The sequence below is a fragment of the Limulus polyphemus genome, unplaced genomic scaffold (genome assembly GCF_000517525.1).
Source record: "Limulus polyphemus unplaced genomic scaffold, Limulus_polyphemus-2.1.2 Scaffold2082, whole genome shotgun sequence".
In the NCBI taxonomy this organism is placed as follows: Eukaryota; Metazoa; Arthropoda; class Merostomata; order Xiphosura; family Limulidae; genus Limulus; species Limulus polyphemus.
The window spans coordinates 41182-57398 of record NW_013667692.1 but is presented as its reverse complement, the minus strand read 5'-3'; the positions used below and the strand labels follow the sequence as shown (position 1 = coordinate 57398).

Here is a 16217-nt window from a genome sequence, read left to right as displayed (position 1 = left end):
AGGAGTTTGAGGAGAATCAATGGTCTCTTGCAAAAAAATAGGGTTTGTTTAAATTTTTACTCTTCTCAAGGGTGGGTGTGCAAGAATAACCTTGAATGACCAATCAGTTTCTTGTTGTGTGTATATTATTACTTGCTCATGTCTTAAAGCAAAAATTGGTTTTATTGTTAGTTAACATCTAAAGTTGAAACCACTGACTCAACTGAGATAACTGTTGATTGCTAAAAAAATTAAAATCAGATTTTAATAATGATTCCAATAAAATTCAAGATTAATGAATACTAAAGTTAAAATGCTTTTACTTCAGAAATGTGCACTTTTTTCTTCTCAGAATTGAATTGATCTTATTTAGAGAATATTTCATCTGATTTGTATATCTGGTGTTACCTTAATACCTCACATTTACATGCTGTTTCTGAAGTGATATTTCAATGATGGAGTAAATATTTATTATGCTTCAGATTTGCTTTTATGCTTGTTTTTAATGGAATAGCTTCATAAAAGGTACTATAATTGACAAAAGCATTTTATTACAGCTTGCCTTCAGCATTATGTTATTGTTACAAAGGAATTATACTGTTAGATTATAAAAATTCTTAGAGATTATTTTAAGCAGTATAAGAAAATACCAAAATTTATACATATGGTGTTTGATTTATCCTTTGCTTACAACAAGTAACATATGTTCATGTAGGTGTAAATAAAAAGTAATGTTAAGATGGTAACTTATTCTTCCATACTATTTACCAAACTATTTGAATAAATGTTTTAATATGTTTACACTCTTAACTTTCTTGTTGATGGAAAAAATATAAATTATGTTATAAAACTGAAATCAAAAACGTTATTTGCAGTTCAATAAATGGAAGTAGGAATGTGCATATGAGGAATTCTTTTAGACTTTTATAAAAGATCTAGGAAATACATGTTACTTATGAGGATATACAGAGCTGCTAAATCAATCCTTAAAAAGTACTGAGAGCCAGTTATAAACACAGTTGTTTACAATGTAATTGGTTGTAGATTTGATTAAATAGCTAAATTAAATAGTTATTTGATAAAAGTCTCTCTTTTACTGTATCTTCATACCAAGCATTTTAAGTAACTTGCATGATTCGTGGACTCTAACAACAGGTGGAAGTAAAGAGTGGGTATGTAACCTGTTAGTCTTTGTGAAAAAGTAATTCAGTTGATTTTAAATTTCTAAAAATATAGTTTAGAATGTTAATCTTCTGCTCTTGATATATTTTAACAGACAATATGTGTTATTTATTTGATTAAGTTGTATATTTCTAGCATCATGATGAATTGTCAAGGCTACTATTAATTAATAATGATAATGAACTGTCCTACTATTCAGGTAACAAAATATATATGGCCCTATAACATTCATATGTATAATATCCTTGTGTCAGCAAGTTTGATATTCACTTCTTAATCTTTACTTATAGCTGCTGAGGCCTTGTTTTGAATACTGTATACAGCTTTTTCCCCCTTCTTAGGGAATGACTTCAACATATAGTCATACTATTAGATACCTTGTTTAAAATCTGGAGCTATGAACATTAAAGACAGAGTTTAAATATGACAACCTGCTTTTGATTAAACCTAATAGTAGTTTTCTTAGCCTTTAGCTTCCATTGAGTGTGGACTGTTTATAAAAATGATATTTTTTTGTATTGAAACACTTCCAATGCATTTAAAAATGGCATTAGGTCACACTTGCAATACTATGTGTAGTTTTGGTCTTCATATCTAAGAAATAATATTAACTTGCTGGAAAAAAATTTAGAGGAAGTCTACTAGGATGATGCCAGGGTGATAGAAGGGCTATCTTAAAGGGATAGGTTAAGATCTCTCAATTTATTTTCTTTGCAGAAAAAACGGTAAAAGCTAATCATATTGGAGTTTTACAGAATTATCTGGGAGATTGATAGAATTAAGGCCTTAGATTTCTTTATGCTATATTTGTAAGATAATAGTATGACAGGAAATAAGTTTAAAATTTCGACAAAACTGGTTAAGCTCAGTTAATGCAATTTTATTATAGAAGGGTAATTGACTTAAAGTATTAGCTGCCATTGGCAGTAGTGAAGACCTGTAGTTTACAGGAATTTAAGAGGGGAATTTCCTGTAAAGTAAAAGGTGGGTTTAAATTTCTAAATTTTTCCTAAGGTGAGTGTTCAAGTATAGCCTAGTGGACTAAATTATCCCTTGTTATTTACAAGTTTATATTATATACTCCTTGTACTTCATATATTTCTTATCTTTACTTACACTTTAAAAGTTGTAAATTTTTACACATTTTAAAATTAATTCTCTAAAGAAGTACACTTTTGTTTTTGTAAAATCAAATTTTCTTAGCTCTAAATATTGTCAATAAATCTCTCAAAATTAATCATTGCAAGGTTGTTAACATCTAAGTGTTTTTGGTCAACAATGTTTTTTACCAAATCTTTTCAAAATTTGAAAAAAGAATTTAACAAATGAGCTCATTATTTGTAAAAGCTCTTCATATTCTTTAGAGAAAAGATAAAACTTTTAGAAAATCTATCAGAGTAGTAGGTTTAGTTTTATTTATAGTAGAACCTACATTAATTGTCTGAACAAGTTTCTTTTTTCCATAACATCATCAGAAACTCACTTATCATTATCCTCCACTAACTGGATGTTCTACTGTACATGAAACATATCTGTTTGATCATATATTACAAAATAACATTATTGATAAGTGATGAGCTTCATCATCATCACACATTTTATGTATTGATCACTAAGTAACAAAACTAAATGTGCTGATAGCAGACAAAATGTCTGTTATGAAAATCATTGATTCAAATGTTATTTACTTTTGAATAAAAAAACATGGTGTATGAAAATCTGTATTTTCAAGGAAGCCCTGGTTAATTTTGAATTGGCTGGGAAAGTATAGTGTGACTGTTTTTTTAGTTTGTTTTGTTCTTGTATGGTTGGACCTGTGGGAGAGGTATATGTATATTGGGAAATGTTTCCAGTGTGTCTTTTGAAGTGAAGTATAATTTGAGTAATTTTTCTTTACTTTCATGTACAGGTACATTTCCTGATAAAATGCACATTTCGTGTTGTAGCTAACATTTTATTGTACTTATGATCCTTCAAAAGTTTTTAAAATTACATATATATAGTGAACCTTAATTAGTATACTGGACTTGTTGCATTAAGGATGAGTTGTTTCACAGTAGTTGAAGTTTAGTTTATTTCAGTTATTTTCAAATTTATGATACTCTTACATGTTCTCAAGGATATTGTAAAATATACTTCTGCATAAGGTTGCTATTACCTATAGTAGATGTACATATAATTTAGTAGAGAGAACGATATCAATATGAAAACTGAAAAATCCTCCCAATACTTTCTGTCAACAGAATTTCAATGTTAAACAATTAATTACTTATTCTTTCTTTAGGTATAATCTAAATAGTACATGCACATAAAGCCTGTAGTTAAAATACAATCTTTTTTACCTTAAGGAGAGAATGAGTGCTGCTCAGAAGGTAATTTCAAATCAATCTAAGCATTCTGATGAGCGAGAGAGGAGCGAACAGGCACAACCAATTGATTTGGTTCAGAGAGTGTCTACAACATCATTAAATCTAATTCAGTCACCTTTGCAAAGAGAAGTTTCTCTTCATCCTGCTGTCTCACAGCCTCTGAGATCTCATCTTGATCAATCAAAATTATCATTCATGGTAAGTGAGTGCCAAGTATTTTAACACTTTTGCTCCCATTTAGATATGCCTGTGACATGTCATTTGTAGCAAAAGTTTACCATTATGTTAAAAAATGGCTTATACTGTTAAAAGGTATATTCAAAATTTTAATTCCACTATAATTACTAAGCACAGACTTTGAAAGAATACTAAAATAATACTGTAATTGATATTAGTGCTTCAAGCACCATGGTTGTATTAGGTTTATATCTCAGTTCCCTTATTGCAGTAGTTCCTTCTTTTGACCAGTAAATTTCCAATATGGCACATTACCTCCGCTCACATAAATAGCTATTCTCGTCCAGTGCTGCCCTCTATATGCAAGAAAAATGTTTTACACATGCCACAAGCCTTTTATCTCCCCTCAATTAGAATTGACTGATTCCAATGTGTCTCACATGCAAAAACCCTCCAACAATAAGAGTGCAACATACTCTCATGATACAATTCAATATTTCACTATTCAATTCTACCAAATTATTACTTCTTGTTTGGCAGTACTTGTGTTCAAATATTTTTTTTGGCGCTATTCATGTGGTTTCCATTCGTGACTTTAATCGTTTAATTTCCGAAGTGGGCTTTCTTCTAGTTAATTTTTTTTTTTTTTACATTGAAGAAATTTTTTACTTTAACTTATTTTCCCAGTCTTTATTTTTTTTTTCTCACATATGCATATTTTACATCAAATATTTCGTTTGATATATATTTCTACAATGAATTCTGAGGCTCATATTCCCACTTCTGGTATCATACCTCCTTCTAGCACTATTTCACAGGCAGGTGGAAGAGACTAGTTGGATTTATCTGTGATTATCTGCCGAGAAATTGATTGTTAGATGGGTCAGCCTTCTTCTCCTAAACATGCCAAACCTGTTCAGGCTGACAAGGATTTTGATAGTCTTTTTTCCACCACTGGGTTTTGCCATGTCTTCCTATGCCCCACCTGCTGAATCAGCTAGGCCTAATACAGCATTTTTCGACATGATTTCTCAGGTATGTGATGTTTTATTCATTCCTGCCCCACTTTCTATGATCCCTTATTACCTCCACGTTGGCTTGTTTGTCATCTTCGTCTCTCGCTTTACACATGTGGTTTCACTGTTGTTGGGATCTTATGGGTCGCAATGCGACCTCTTCCCAGGTTAGTTTCCTGCCTCTTTATTTTAGGGATTTACGTATGACTCTTTTTCTTTGGCAGCATGTTTTGATAATGTACCTGAGACTTTGAAATTGTGTGTGTAGTCTGTGCATCAACACTTTACCCTTTCCTCTTTGGTAGCATGTTTGTCCCAGTCAGAGCCATGATAAGCCCCTTTTCCTGTTACCCGTCCTGGTTCTTCTCTGCCCTTACCTGTTCCTCCTTCCAGGGGTTTCTCATCTCATCATTTTATTCAACATAGATGGGCATGTTGCCAACAGTACCAGTCCAGTGAGAGCTGGATTGTGTGAATTTGTTTTCCTTTGGCAATCTTTCACTACAGATCCATGGGTTCTTGGGGTTTTATCAGAGGGACTATAATTTCTTTCCCTCCTCCTTTGTCTCAGGTACCCTTTTCCTTCCCCCATCAGCCAGCATCTGTCAGAGAAGGTACAAGATCTTCTGTCTCAACAGGCCATTGCACCTTTTCATCATCTTTCTCCAGGCTATTTGTTATCTTCATGAAAACCAGAAACTGGCAGCCTGTAATAGATTTGTCTGATTCTGCACCGTTTTACCTTGGAGTCGTTTCTCACCCTCAGATGGGTTTTTTTCTCCAGGTTTATAGAAGACCAAGATGAATGTTGCAAATTTTTATTTGCATATCCTGATATCTCATCACCCGTGACCCCTCTCTTTGGTTTGTTCTCCACAGGGTGGTTTATCTGTTTCGCGCACTGCCCTTCAGACTTGCATTTGTCACTTACATGCTCTCGGGTTGCTCTTTCCTCATTCTTTGAACGACTGACTACTGTTAGCTCATTCTGAGATACTTTCATTTTGGGGGATATGGAACCCCTCATTTCTTTGGGACATGCACATATGCACCTTCCATAGTGGACCTAGCAGATCAAAAGGATTCTTCCTCAGGTTCCATTATTCTTGATTGTGAACCTTCCCTCTCCTTGAGGATTTGTCATAGTGTCTAGACCATGCCCATAATCTTTCCAAATCATATCTGATTCTTCATCAGTGCTTCCCTCTCTGATGGAGGCACATCTCAGGATGAAAACAAGACTTCTGGAGTTTGGACACAGGATGAGCATTCACTTCACCTCAACACACTCAAACTTCTCACTGTTTGTCAGGTATATTCCCAATCCTGCTCCTACTGGTGGATCATTTGGTTATGGTCCACTTGGACAATTCCATGGTTATTTCTTATCTCAACCATCGAGGAGGCACCCATTCCAGGACTCTTTGCTTTTAGGCATTGGACCTAATCTTCTGGGCCTGTTCTTATCTGGTTTGTCTTGTTGTCTCTCATTTGTTGGGAGTTAAGAAGTTGGTGATGGATTGCCTCTCTCAGCAACTCTACATTCTACCAATAGAGTGGTTTCTACACCCCAGATCTCTTGGTTGGCAATACCTGTTATAGATTCCTTTACCAGCTTCCTCAACTCTAGACTTCCTTTTTTCTAGTCTTCAGTTACTCATCCTTTAGCTTTGGCTCTCGATGCTTTCAGCCAGTCCTGATTTTTATCTCTTTCTATATACTTGTCCTCCTCTTTATCTTATTCCTCGAGTCCTTGCCTTGATACGGGATACTCTTTGTTGAGTCTTATTGTTAGTGCCATTTTGGCCAGCTCAGCCTTGGTTTCCACTGCTTCTTCACTTAGCATGCAGATCACCTTCCTTTACCCAATATCCCCTCTCTATTACTACAACCTCACATGTCAATTTTTCATCCCTCTATCTTCATGTGTAGGGTATGTCCAGTCTGTCTGCCCAAACTCTGATTGTGTGATATTATTCTTGTTGCATTCCTGTCACCCTCCGCTATGTTTGTCTATAAACAAAAGTGTCTGTTTTTCGTCATTGGTCTACCCACTGCTCCTTTACTTCTAACCATCCTACTGGGAACTGTCATTCTACCTTTTTACCTGGCTGTTAATCTACACCATTGCTGGTTATTGGGATGTCTTGTCTGACCTCCTCATCTGACTCCCATGCCTAAATGGAAACATACTGTGGTTTTTGCATGCATGCTTCATTCAAGCTGTTGGCTTCTTGCTCTTTGTACTGTCTTTCTCTCCAGATTTATTTCCTCCTCCTTCATGCCTGCAGTCACCATTGTTCAGATGTTTATGATTGATGCATCTCACACCCTTTTCCACTGCACTTATATACTCCCCTCTCTGGACCATCTTTCATTGTTAATACTTCCACTGCTCGGGAAGGTAACCATACTTTTTCTCTTATCTCCCTTCCTTCTATCTCTCACCTATATGATTGTTCTGAACCAGATGGGCACTGTGTCATATCCAGGCTGTTCGGTGCTGCTTATCACAGACTTCCCCCTTTCAGGGTCTTTGCCATCAACTGTCCTTATCCTTGAACCATGGACTATCATAGAAAAACCAGCACCAGAGAAGTATTTTACACACTTCTTTTGCTCAAGCTTAGAGGCTTTTAAAACAAAGCTTCGTGGTCACCCATTGCATCATCTCCAGTAAAATATCTTTCCAACTGGTGGTCCAACAGGTATCTGAGCACTTCTCTGGGTCTCTCCAATGCAAATTCTCCCCCTTTTGCCATTTATCAGTTCCTAGCTGCTAAGGTGGTGGACCATGGAAAATCCTCACCTGTTGGGCTTAGCACAATACAATGAGAATTGGGGCAGTAGTGGCACTGTCAGAGTAGTATGGTTCACCCTTCATAAAAATGTACCACAAAACTAATACACCATCTTTGCACAGCAAGAACCTGTTCAGTAGATTCAAGATGTGCACACACAGTACAATCTGATTTGGCCAAACCACACTACACATATTGGATTGCCAACTGCCTGTATACAAGTGCTTCGACAATTATGTTCTCATTTCTCTCATACCTGATGTCTTTGAGCTCATTTGCCTCCCTACTCTTATATTCCTGTCAAAGAGTATACCCTGATCAAGACAAGATGTGGTCTCCCATCGTGTGCTTCTGTTTAGTCCCTGTCATAGGGTGTTACTTTCCATGAGTTTCCCGTCAGGCACATTCTGAAAGGAACTCATTTAGGTTAAATTTTGCCTACTCCATCATTTCAACTTATGAATCTAGCATTTCTGTGTGAAGAGGTGAGTTATTGTATCGGAAGTTAATATTTTCCTTACCTGAAAATGTATTTTCGATATAACATTCCCACCATCTTCCCCACTTCTGATGTACATTTTTTTTTCTTGCATCATCAATGAATGAAATAATCATGAGTGCAAGTGCATAGGGGGAGTTACTACACATGGAGGATGCGTGAAGAAATTTTATTGCATGATGATATCATCATGCACTAGTGTAGTTTACGTCAAATGTGAATTTAGGTGGAAGTTACCTCAAAGCTATTGGATTGCAATCTCATAGGCAGACAAATAAGGAAGATAACATTTCTGTGTGAGGAGATGGGGATAAGGAAAATGTTAACTTTCTCTGAAGAATTGGTTCCATAGATTTGCTGTCCCACTTTTTTATATTTTCAGGTGAGATTTATTTTTGACACCTTTTAAAAATTAATTCTTTGGCTGTAGTTGCTGATTTCATTAGTTGAAAACTTACAGGCCTGCTGCTTCCAAGTTTATACCTCTTTAAAGATGGCATACACTGTCACTGTTGTTGAAATGTTTGTGCACTCATTTTAAGTGGAGTTTTATACTTTGCCATTAGCAATTATTTAAATGAAGTTTGTTTTTCCCATTCTAGACTTGTAAATTCTCTTGATCACAGCAGTTAAATTGTCTATGGTATTTGAAACTTACTTTGGTTGAATGTACTTACCACAATTACTTTGTTGACTTGATAATTTGCATTTTGCTGTAACATGTTTTTTGACGAACTCCACATAATGTGTACTGTATTGATGTAGCATAGTGTCACACTTCATTCCATCATACGATCAGCAATGTCAATATTACACACAACAACCTAAGTTTGGTGGGGGCTCTGAATTAAGATTTCAGTTGTTCAGCTCAATAACAAAGATTATTTTGATGTGAACAAAATCTTTCAAGGTGTATAATAGAAAGTGTGGTGTGATATGTAATTGGAAAGTTCTTAAATATAAAAAGAAACAAAGATACATCTCATTAAAATTGTGTGTGTGTGTACACATGGGTAGGATGCCACCAGGATTGCAGGATAGTTGTGCACGTATGCACAATGCAATAGAAAGATTTGGTTGTGACCTGAAGATTTTAATGTAAATCTAACATGTTCTCATGTTAGCTATCCTCCAACTTAAGTTTTAGTAAATTGCCAGTGTGACAATGATGTGTTATTTAATTTTAATTTACAAAGTATTATCTTCAACACAACATTTTGTTCAAGTTTGAAGCCAGTTTTATCTGATTGTCACATCAGTGCATGTTAAAAAAAAGTATATCATGCATTCTATATGTAATACCAGAATTAGATTCACTAAGACGAATATGTTGATTTTTATACATTGCTATATAGAATCTTTTGGTTTGGATGTACACTGTACATCCACCGAGAACAAGCTTTGGTCCCTCAAAAAGATTTTGGACATTCTGCTACCCTGTATGTCATGTACCATTACACATAATTTTTTTTTTTTTTCAGAATTTGAATGTGCGGATTCCAACAGCTTCTCCAAGAGTACCAGTACCAGTTGTTGGAAGTTTGACTATGTCCGTTACATCTTCACAGGCTATGGCAACTAAAAATGGTAAGGATTCTGGCAGCTATTGATGCAAAGTTTCAATTAAATTTATTAATCTTATGTAATTTTCACTGCAAATCTTAATTTTAACAGTAAGAATTACAAACATTTTTTCGATACTCAAGCAAAGATTATGATAATATAAACTATTTATAAAGTACATATTAAATAACAGTTGTTGAGTTTTACTTTTTCCTTATTATGATACATATTCAGAGATAATTTAACCAGCTTTGTTATTATTGAAGTTTTTTACCCTTTTTTGAATATTTTTTACATTGTTCTGTTCTAGCTGTTGTACATACAAACTGGTTACCAGCAGAGCTTCTCCTAGTTATAAAAAGGGTTACCATTAGTGACTGTCTGTATAATAAGATTATTCAATTTTTTCTTGTCTTATTGTTGATACTTTGCTAATTTCCTTAAAATGTAGCTAAGTATCTTTAGAGCATGACTGATTATTTGATCCTTTGAAATAGCATTGTAGTTTCAAAAATGATTTGAAATAACAACAGATGTTTTTCATATTTCATGATGGTTTTCTTGCTCTAGAATAATCATGTGCTTGATAATAATGTTTTCATGTTTTGGTGTGCAATCCAGATATTTCTTTTTTTTGTCCTTTGTTGGCATTCATCATTATGTATCCCAACTTTTTTTTATTCTCTGTGCTCAAAATCTTTGGATGATTAAAGATTAATTTAATACATTGAAATAAATTTAACAATGACTACCATACATAGCATTAAATTTTAACCTTGACCTACTGAAATTTAATTTTCATATTCACTTGATGTAATCTGGTTGGCTTTTGCTTTGAGCTGCATATTTTGTTACAAGTTTGACTGGAGCAAAGAACAGAATATAATTTTAAGTACCAAATAAAGAAAGCATATTTGTCAGTAATATATGTTAATTAAAAATAGTGTGTTAATACAGACAGTGTTAATAGATAAAATGCACTTCCATGAGTTAATTGTATAATAGCAAAACTTGTACATGTAGCTTAACCCTTTCACATGGGGTAGGTCAAAGTGCACATGTCACAATTTTTTGTACAGTTGCATTTAAAATTTTGTTAAATACTTTATTATCAATGTATACAAATAAATTTGGCATTAAAATATACATATTAAATCAAATTTTTAATTTCTTACTTTGATAAGGAAATATTTTAAAAATGGTATGAAAATTGTGACATTTGCTCTCTGGGTCTTCCATCTTCTCTAATTTATTCACCACTCCTCTGAGAAGTATGGAATTTAATGTAAATAGCTTATTATAATATAATTATTACTCAGGCAAAGCATAACAAATCAGCCCCTTCTTACCATACTCACCTGTCATATCCTCTCTTTCACAAATTGCCAACAGTTCTGACATTTAATACTATATTATTTATAGCCAATAGAAAACCAAAGTTTCAACCTATCAAATTATATATTATAATACTGTTCTGTTACAGAAAATTGTCTATTTTGCTTCCAGTTCATACTTTATTCCCATGGAAAACACATCTAGGAACTTAGCTGCATTTTTAGTGGCTCTTATTGCATGGTTAGAAAGTCAGAAAAGCTATGTTAGTTATTGGATATTGTCTTCTTTTGAATGTTATTATTCTGTACTCTTTGGTGCATTATTTAGTTAAATAAAATATTATTTAGTGTGGTAGTACCATTAGTATAAAAAGTAGGCTTAAATTTCATCAACAATCAACAGCAAAAAAATAATGAGGTAAGTACTATATGTCTTGTTTTTCATGTAAAAATTAGAAACTTATTAGGTTAGATTAGGTAAAATAAAGAGAAAATAATAATAATAAAACTTCTTAAGGTATACTCACGAGTAGCCTTTGTATTACATAATTCGATAGGGTGATATGAGTTACGCTTTGGCCATGTGATTTACAACTTATGTGGGGGATTATTAGTTAGGTATGGTTCAGAGGGCTTTAAGCTGTTTAGGATAAACAATTGTGGTTTCCTGTTACAATTTGCACTCATTCCAGAAAGAAAAAAATGATAATTCAGTATTGTTTCATAACTTTTTATGGTTGTTATGAGGTCTGTCAAATCAACTGACTCTGTGTAGGATTATAGTATAAAAAATAACAGATAAAATACAAAAGTTTTTCTGAAAAACACATTTACAACAAGGTACCTTACTTCCACTCACATACCTAGCTATTCTCTTTCAGTGCTTCCCTCTGTTTACAATTTTTATATTTTTTTTGCACGTCACAAGCCTTTCATTCCCTTGTACCCCTCAATTCACATGGTTTAACTAATTCTCACATGCAAACAAAGCTCCACCAATAGAAGCACCACACACCCACTTAACTCATGTAACTCTCTCTATGCTATTGTACCTATCACTTCTCATTTGGCAGTGCTCGTGTACAGACGTTTAGTTTGTGCCGTCTTCATTTTTTTTTCTTATTCTTATTCTTCATATCGATTTACTATTATTGAGTTTACTCTTTATCATCAAATAGTACTAATTTGTAACTTATTGCAAAGTGGAATTATTTTACATTTCTACGCAGTTACAGAACTTAGTCATTAGTTACAAACTTTTTTGTAATTTTTATTTCTTTTTACCAACATAATTGTATTTGATTATTCATTTTGAATTATGAATTCCGAACTTCAAGTTTCCACCTTCTACCAGCACATTTACACAGGCTTCAGGTGAGGGGACACCTTGACTATGGAATTATCAGCAATTATTCATCAAGAGTTTGATCCTTATTTGAACCAACCTTTTTCTCCTGATGTTGCCCATTTTCCTCCTGGACGTGTTTGGGATGACGAAGTATTTGACAGCCTTTTATCTCCACCTGAATTTGCCGTGTCTTCCCAAGTTCATACTGCGGGATCGACTAGGTTTCGTATGGCTTTCTTGGACATGATTTCATGGGTATGTTTTATGTCTGTTTTATCCCTCTCTCTAGTTTCCTATAATCATCTCCCTTCCTTGTTGCACGGTAATCCTTCCTCTCAGTATTGTGTTTCTCATTTCCCATGATATTGGGGTTCATGCTGAGCATTTTGTATCTCAGTTACATGAGGGTGCTAGTATGCCTCACGCTTCGTGGGCTTCGGATCAGTTTGCTTTAGCCTACCATCAGGCTGATTTTCTGTTCCTTAATTCTCAGCACCTACAATTAATTTTATCTGTTTGATGGTCAGACTCTGATTATCCTGTTTGTTTATCCTATGCCCAATTTTCTCGCCCTCATCTTACTCTCACATCTATCCTACTGTACTTGTACACCATCCACCTCTCTGAGGCAATCCATTAAGATCCTGAGGGTTTCTTGGGGGATAAATTTGCCCTACTTACATCCATGTTGGTGCATTTGTTGACTTTGGCTTTTTCTTTGCATATGTAGTTCCTTTGGTTTTGGGATCTTTTGGGGTGTGATGCAGTATTGTCCCAAGTTCGCTTGCCACCTACTTATCTTAGGAACTTATGCTTGGCCCCTTTTCTCCATAGGTCAATATTTGGAGATCTTCTGATGACTTTGGAATCCTAGAGTGGAATCAGTGAGACAACAATTGACTCTTTGTTCATTGGTTGATCATTTTGTCTCGCTTTGAACCTCGACCATCCCCTATTTCCCATCCTTTACCCGTTCCTTCCTCCAAGGAATCTTCCTATTGTTGTTTTATTCGATATAGAGTCACGCTGCCAACAGTATCAGTGACTAAACTGTGGGTTCTGGTCCAGTGGGGGTTCGTTTGTTCCTCTATGGTGAGAGTTTGCTAAGGATCTCTGGGTTCTTAAGATTTTATCTGAGGAACTTGTCATAAATTTCCTCTCACCTCCCCCATTATCTTAGATACCTATCTCCTTTCCATTGCCTCGGTTTCCTACCACACATCAGCATCTGTCCTATGTGGTTCAGGATTTTCTCTTTCAGAATGTCATTGAACCTGTCATTCACCTTTCTCCGGGGTTTTATTCCAGGCTGTTTGTGGTACCCAAGAAAACTGGAGACTGGCAGCCTGTGATCAATCTGTCCCACCTTAATCACTTTTTGGTGCTACCTCGATTTACCATGGAGTCATTTCTTACCCTCAGGTGGACTTTTTATCTAGATTTATGGATGATCAAAGTAGATAACTAGGGTTTCATGATTACCCATTACACTGTCTCCGGTGTGAATGTTCCTCCAGACTCTCCACCGTAATTTTATCTCCCCCCTCCCTATTTCTTACAGTGGAGTATGAAAGTTGATACCACTTTCTTGCTCTAAGCCAATGGGGTGGTGGACCATGGAGATATACCAGAATGAGAGATATACAATATAAACAATAAAGACGCCATTCAGTTGAAGATATGGTGGTAGTGTTTTGCTGTTGTAGATGACGAGATGATCTCCAAATGAATGGTTCTTCTCTGCATAGCTTTGTACAAGGGGATGTTGTAGCTTTGGAGTGAGCCATCATAATGATTGGGATCCCTCATCCTACCCCCGCATGAAAGTCAGTTCCTGGTGGTTGAGTTTTGGTTTTAGAGCTGAACCAATCCACGTATTCTTGACATTCATGTTGTGACAATTGGGATCCCTCATCCTACCCCTGCATGAATGTCAGTTCCTGAAGGTTGAGTTTTGGATTTACAGCTGAACCAATCACAATGTGTCCTCACACATATCGTGCAATTGGGATCCATCATCCTACCCTCTCATGTATATCAGTTCACAGTGGTTGAATTTTGGATTTGGAGCTGAACCAATCAACATAATTCCTCACACATGTGTGCAGGGTGTCCCTGATCCTTCAATCAATTCACCTTGAGTGCACTACCCCAGTGTTGTGGGTCACAGTGGGTGCACTTGGTTGCTCCACTTCTTCCTCTTACACTACCCCTCAACGTTTTTATGCTGAGGACATTATTGCATTTGGGACAGTTTCAGTGTTTGATTTGAGTGGAACATAGCACATTACAGGGACATCTTTCTTGCTTCTATTCATCTGGAGGTCTGGTTCCTGGTTTGAGATATATATATATATATATATATATCACTCTGCTGACATGTGCCCTGTTTGCAGATCATTGGTGGAATTTCTCTATCCAGTCAGCTGAACTTGAGGTGAAAATAGCATGATCCTCTTTCCTATCCCTGCATGAATGTCGGTTACCAGTGGGTTGAGTTTCTGATTGTAGTTGACTTACCAATGGTATGATCCTCATCCTACCTCCATATGGATGTCGGTTCCCAGCAGTCAAGTTTTTGGGTGCATTTGACTTGCTGTGTACGGTCTGTCATGCCATAGCCACTTTATACCTTGGAGCATATCCCTTAATTTATCCACATTCCATTCATAAGGGAGATGTGGTTCAGATCATTGTCCAACCTGTGTTCTCTCCCATTGGGATGTGCTCCTCATAATTTTCCACCCAGATCTGTCACACTTTTTTCCACATCTGGGTGAAAAGTGTACATGGTAAGAAATGGTGCAGTCTCTCACGTATAATCCTCTTATTAGAGGGTTCCCTTATTAAAGTGTTCTTTGGATGCTATCATAGGATGCTTCTGCTTTCTGCCTCACACCAGTCACTCCAACTATTCAACGGGGGATTCTAGCCATGTATGTGAGCAGAAGTAAGGTACCTTGTTGGAAGTTGTAATTTTCCTGTACTGAAAGTGTATTTCCAACTTTTGCTCACACCTCCCACCCTTCCTCTCCACTATAAACTGGTGCTTAAGTTTCTGCCTAAACTCGAAGTGATAGTTAGGTAGAATGGCATAAAGGGAGTTACATGAGTCACATGGGTGTGTGGTGCTTCTATTGGTGGAGATTTGTCACATGATAGTTTGCATGTGAGAATCAGTTAAACCATGTGAATTGAGGGGTACATGGGAATAAAAAGCTTGTGGCATGCAAAAAAAAGCAAATAGAGGGCAGCACTGAATGTGAATAGCTATGTATGTGAGTGGAAGTAAGAACCTGTCGGAAATAAATTTTCGGTATAGGAAAATTATAACTTTATATTTACTTAGAAGGTTTTATCGATTATGCAAATAAAAGTTGATAATTTTCAGATGAAGTAAATTATTTTTAATCTTAACATGTAAGTTACTTTACACTGGGAACAGTCAAAATTCTAACACCATATAATTATAGACAATGTTTTAGTAAAAATACTTGATTAAAAATTTTGATATTTTTGTCTAAGAAAGAATTAGTTTACTGAAAGCATGCCAAATTTTGTGAAGATACATTAAGTACTTTCAGAGTCATAGTATGTATACCACCATGGTTATAAGGTCATGTAAAATGTATGAGTCCTTGCGATAGGGTTAAAGTGAGTATGCTACAAATAAAAATTAAATCTGGGTAAGTTTAACAGTTTTTCTTCAGCCAATTTTTTCTTCAAAAATATCTTCTATTTCTTAACAATGAAGAAGAGCAAATATTAATTTTTCATGACTTGAAGTTAACTGTTTTTATGAAATGTCAATACCTGTATTTTCTAGTATAACATATCACTCATTTGCATTTATTAATTTGTTGTGGAACATATTTTAATAGTATATAATTGTCTAAAAAAGGTTAACATCTTTTTTTCATCTCCAATTTGCATTTTATTTTTAATTGTT

At 35.2% G+C, this 16217-nt stretch overlaps 1 protein-coding gene across 1 annotated transcript in view; it reads left to right on the top strand.

The window, feature by feature from the left end:
* Positions 1-16217, top strand: part of LOC106465870 (cell wall protein RBR3-like) — a gene marked incomplete at its 3' end in the record, with an annotated part of 56091 nt that overhangs the window by 2168 nt on the left and 37706 nt on the right. Inside the window, exons 2-3 of the mRNA XM_022393829.1 lie at positions 3510-3728; positions 9505-9610. Of these exons, the coding sequence (XP_022249537.1) occupies positions 3516-3728; positions 9505-9610 (319 nt within the window). The remainder of the gene's footprint in view (positions 1-3509; positions 3729-9504; positions 9611-16217) is intronic.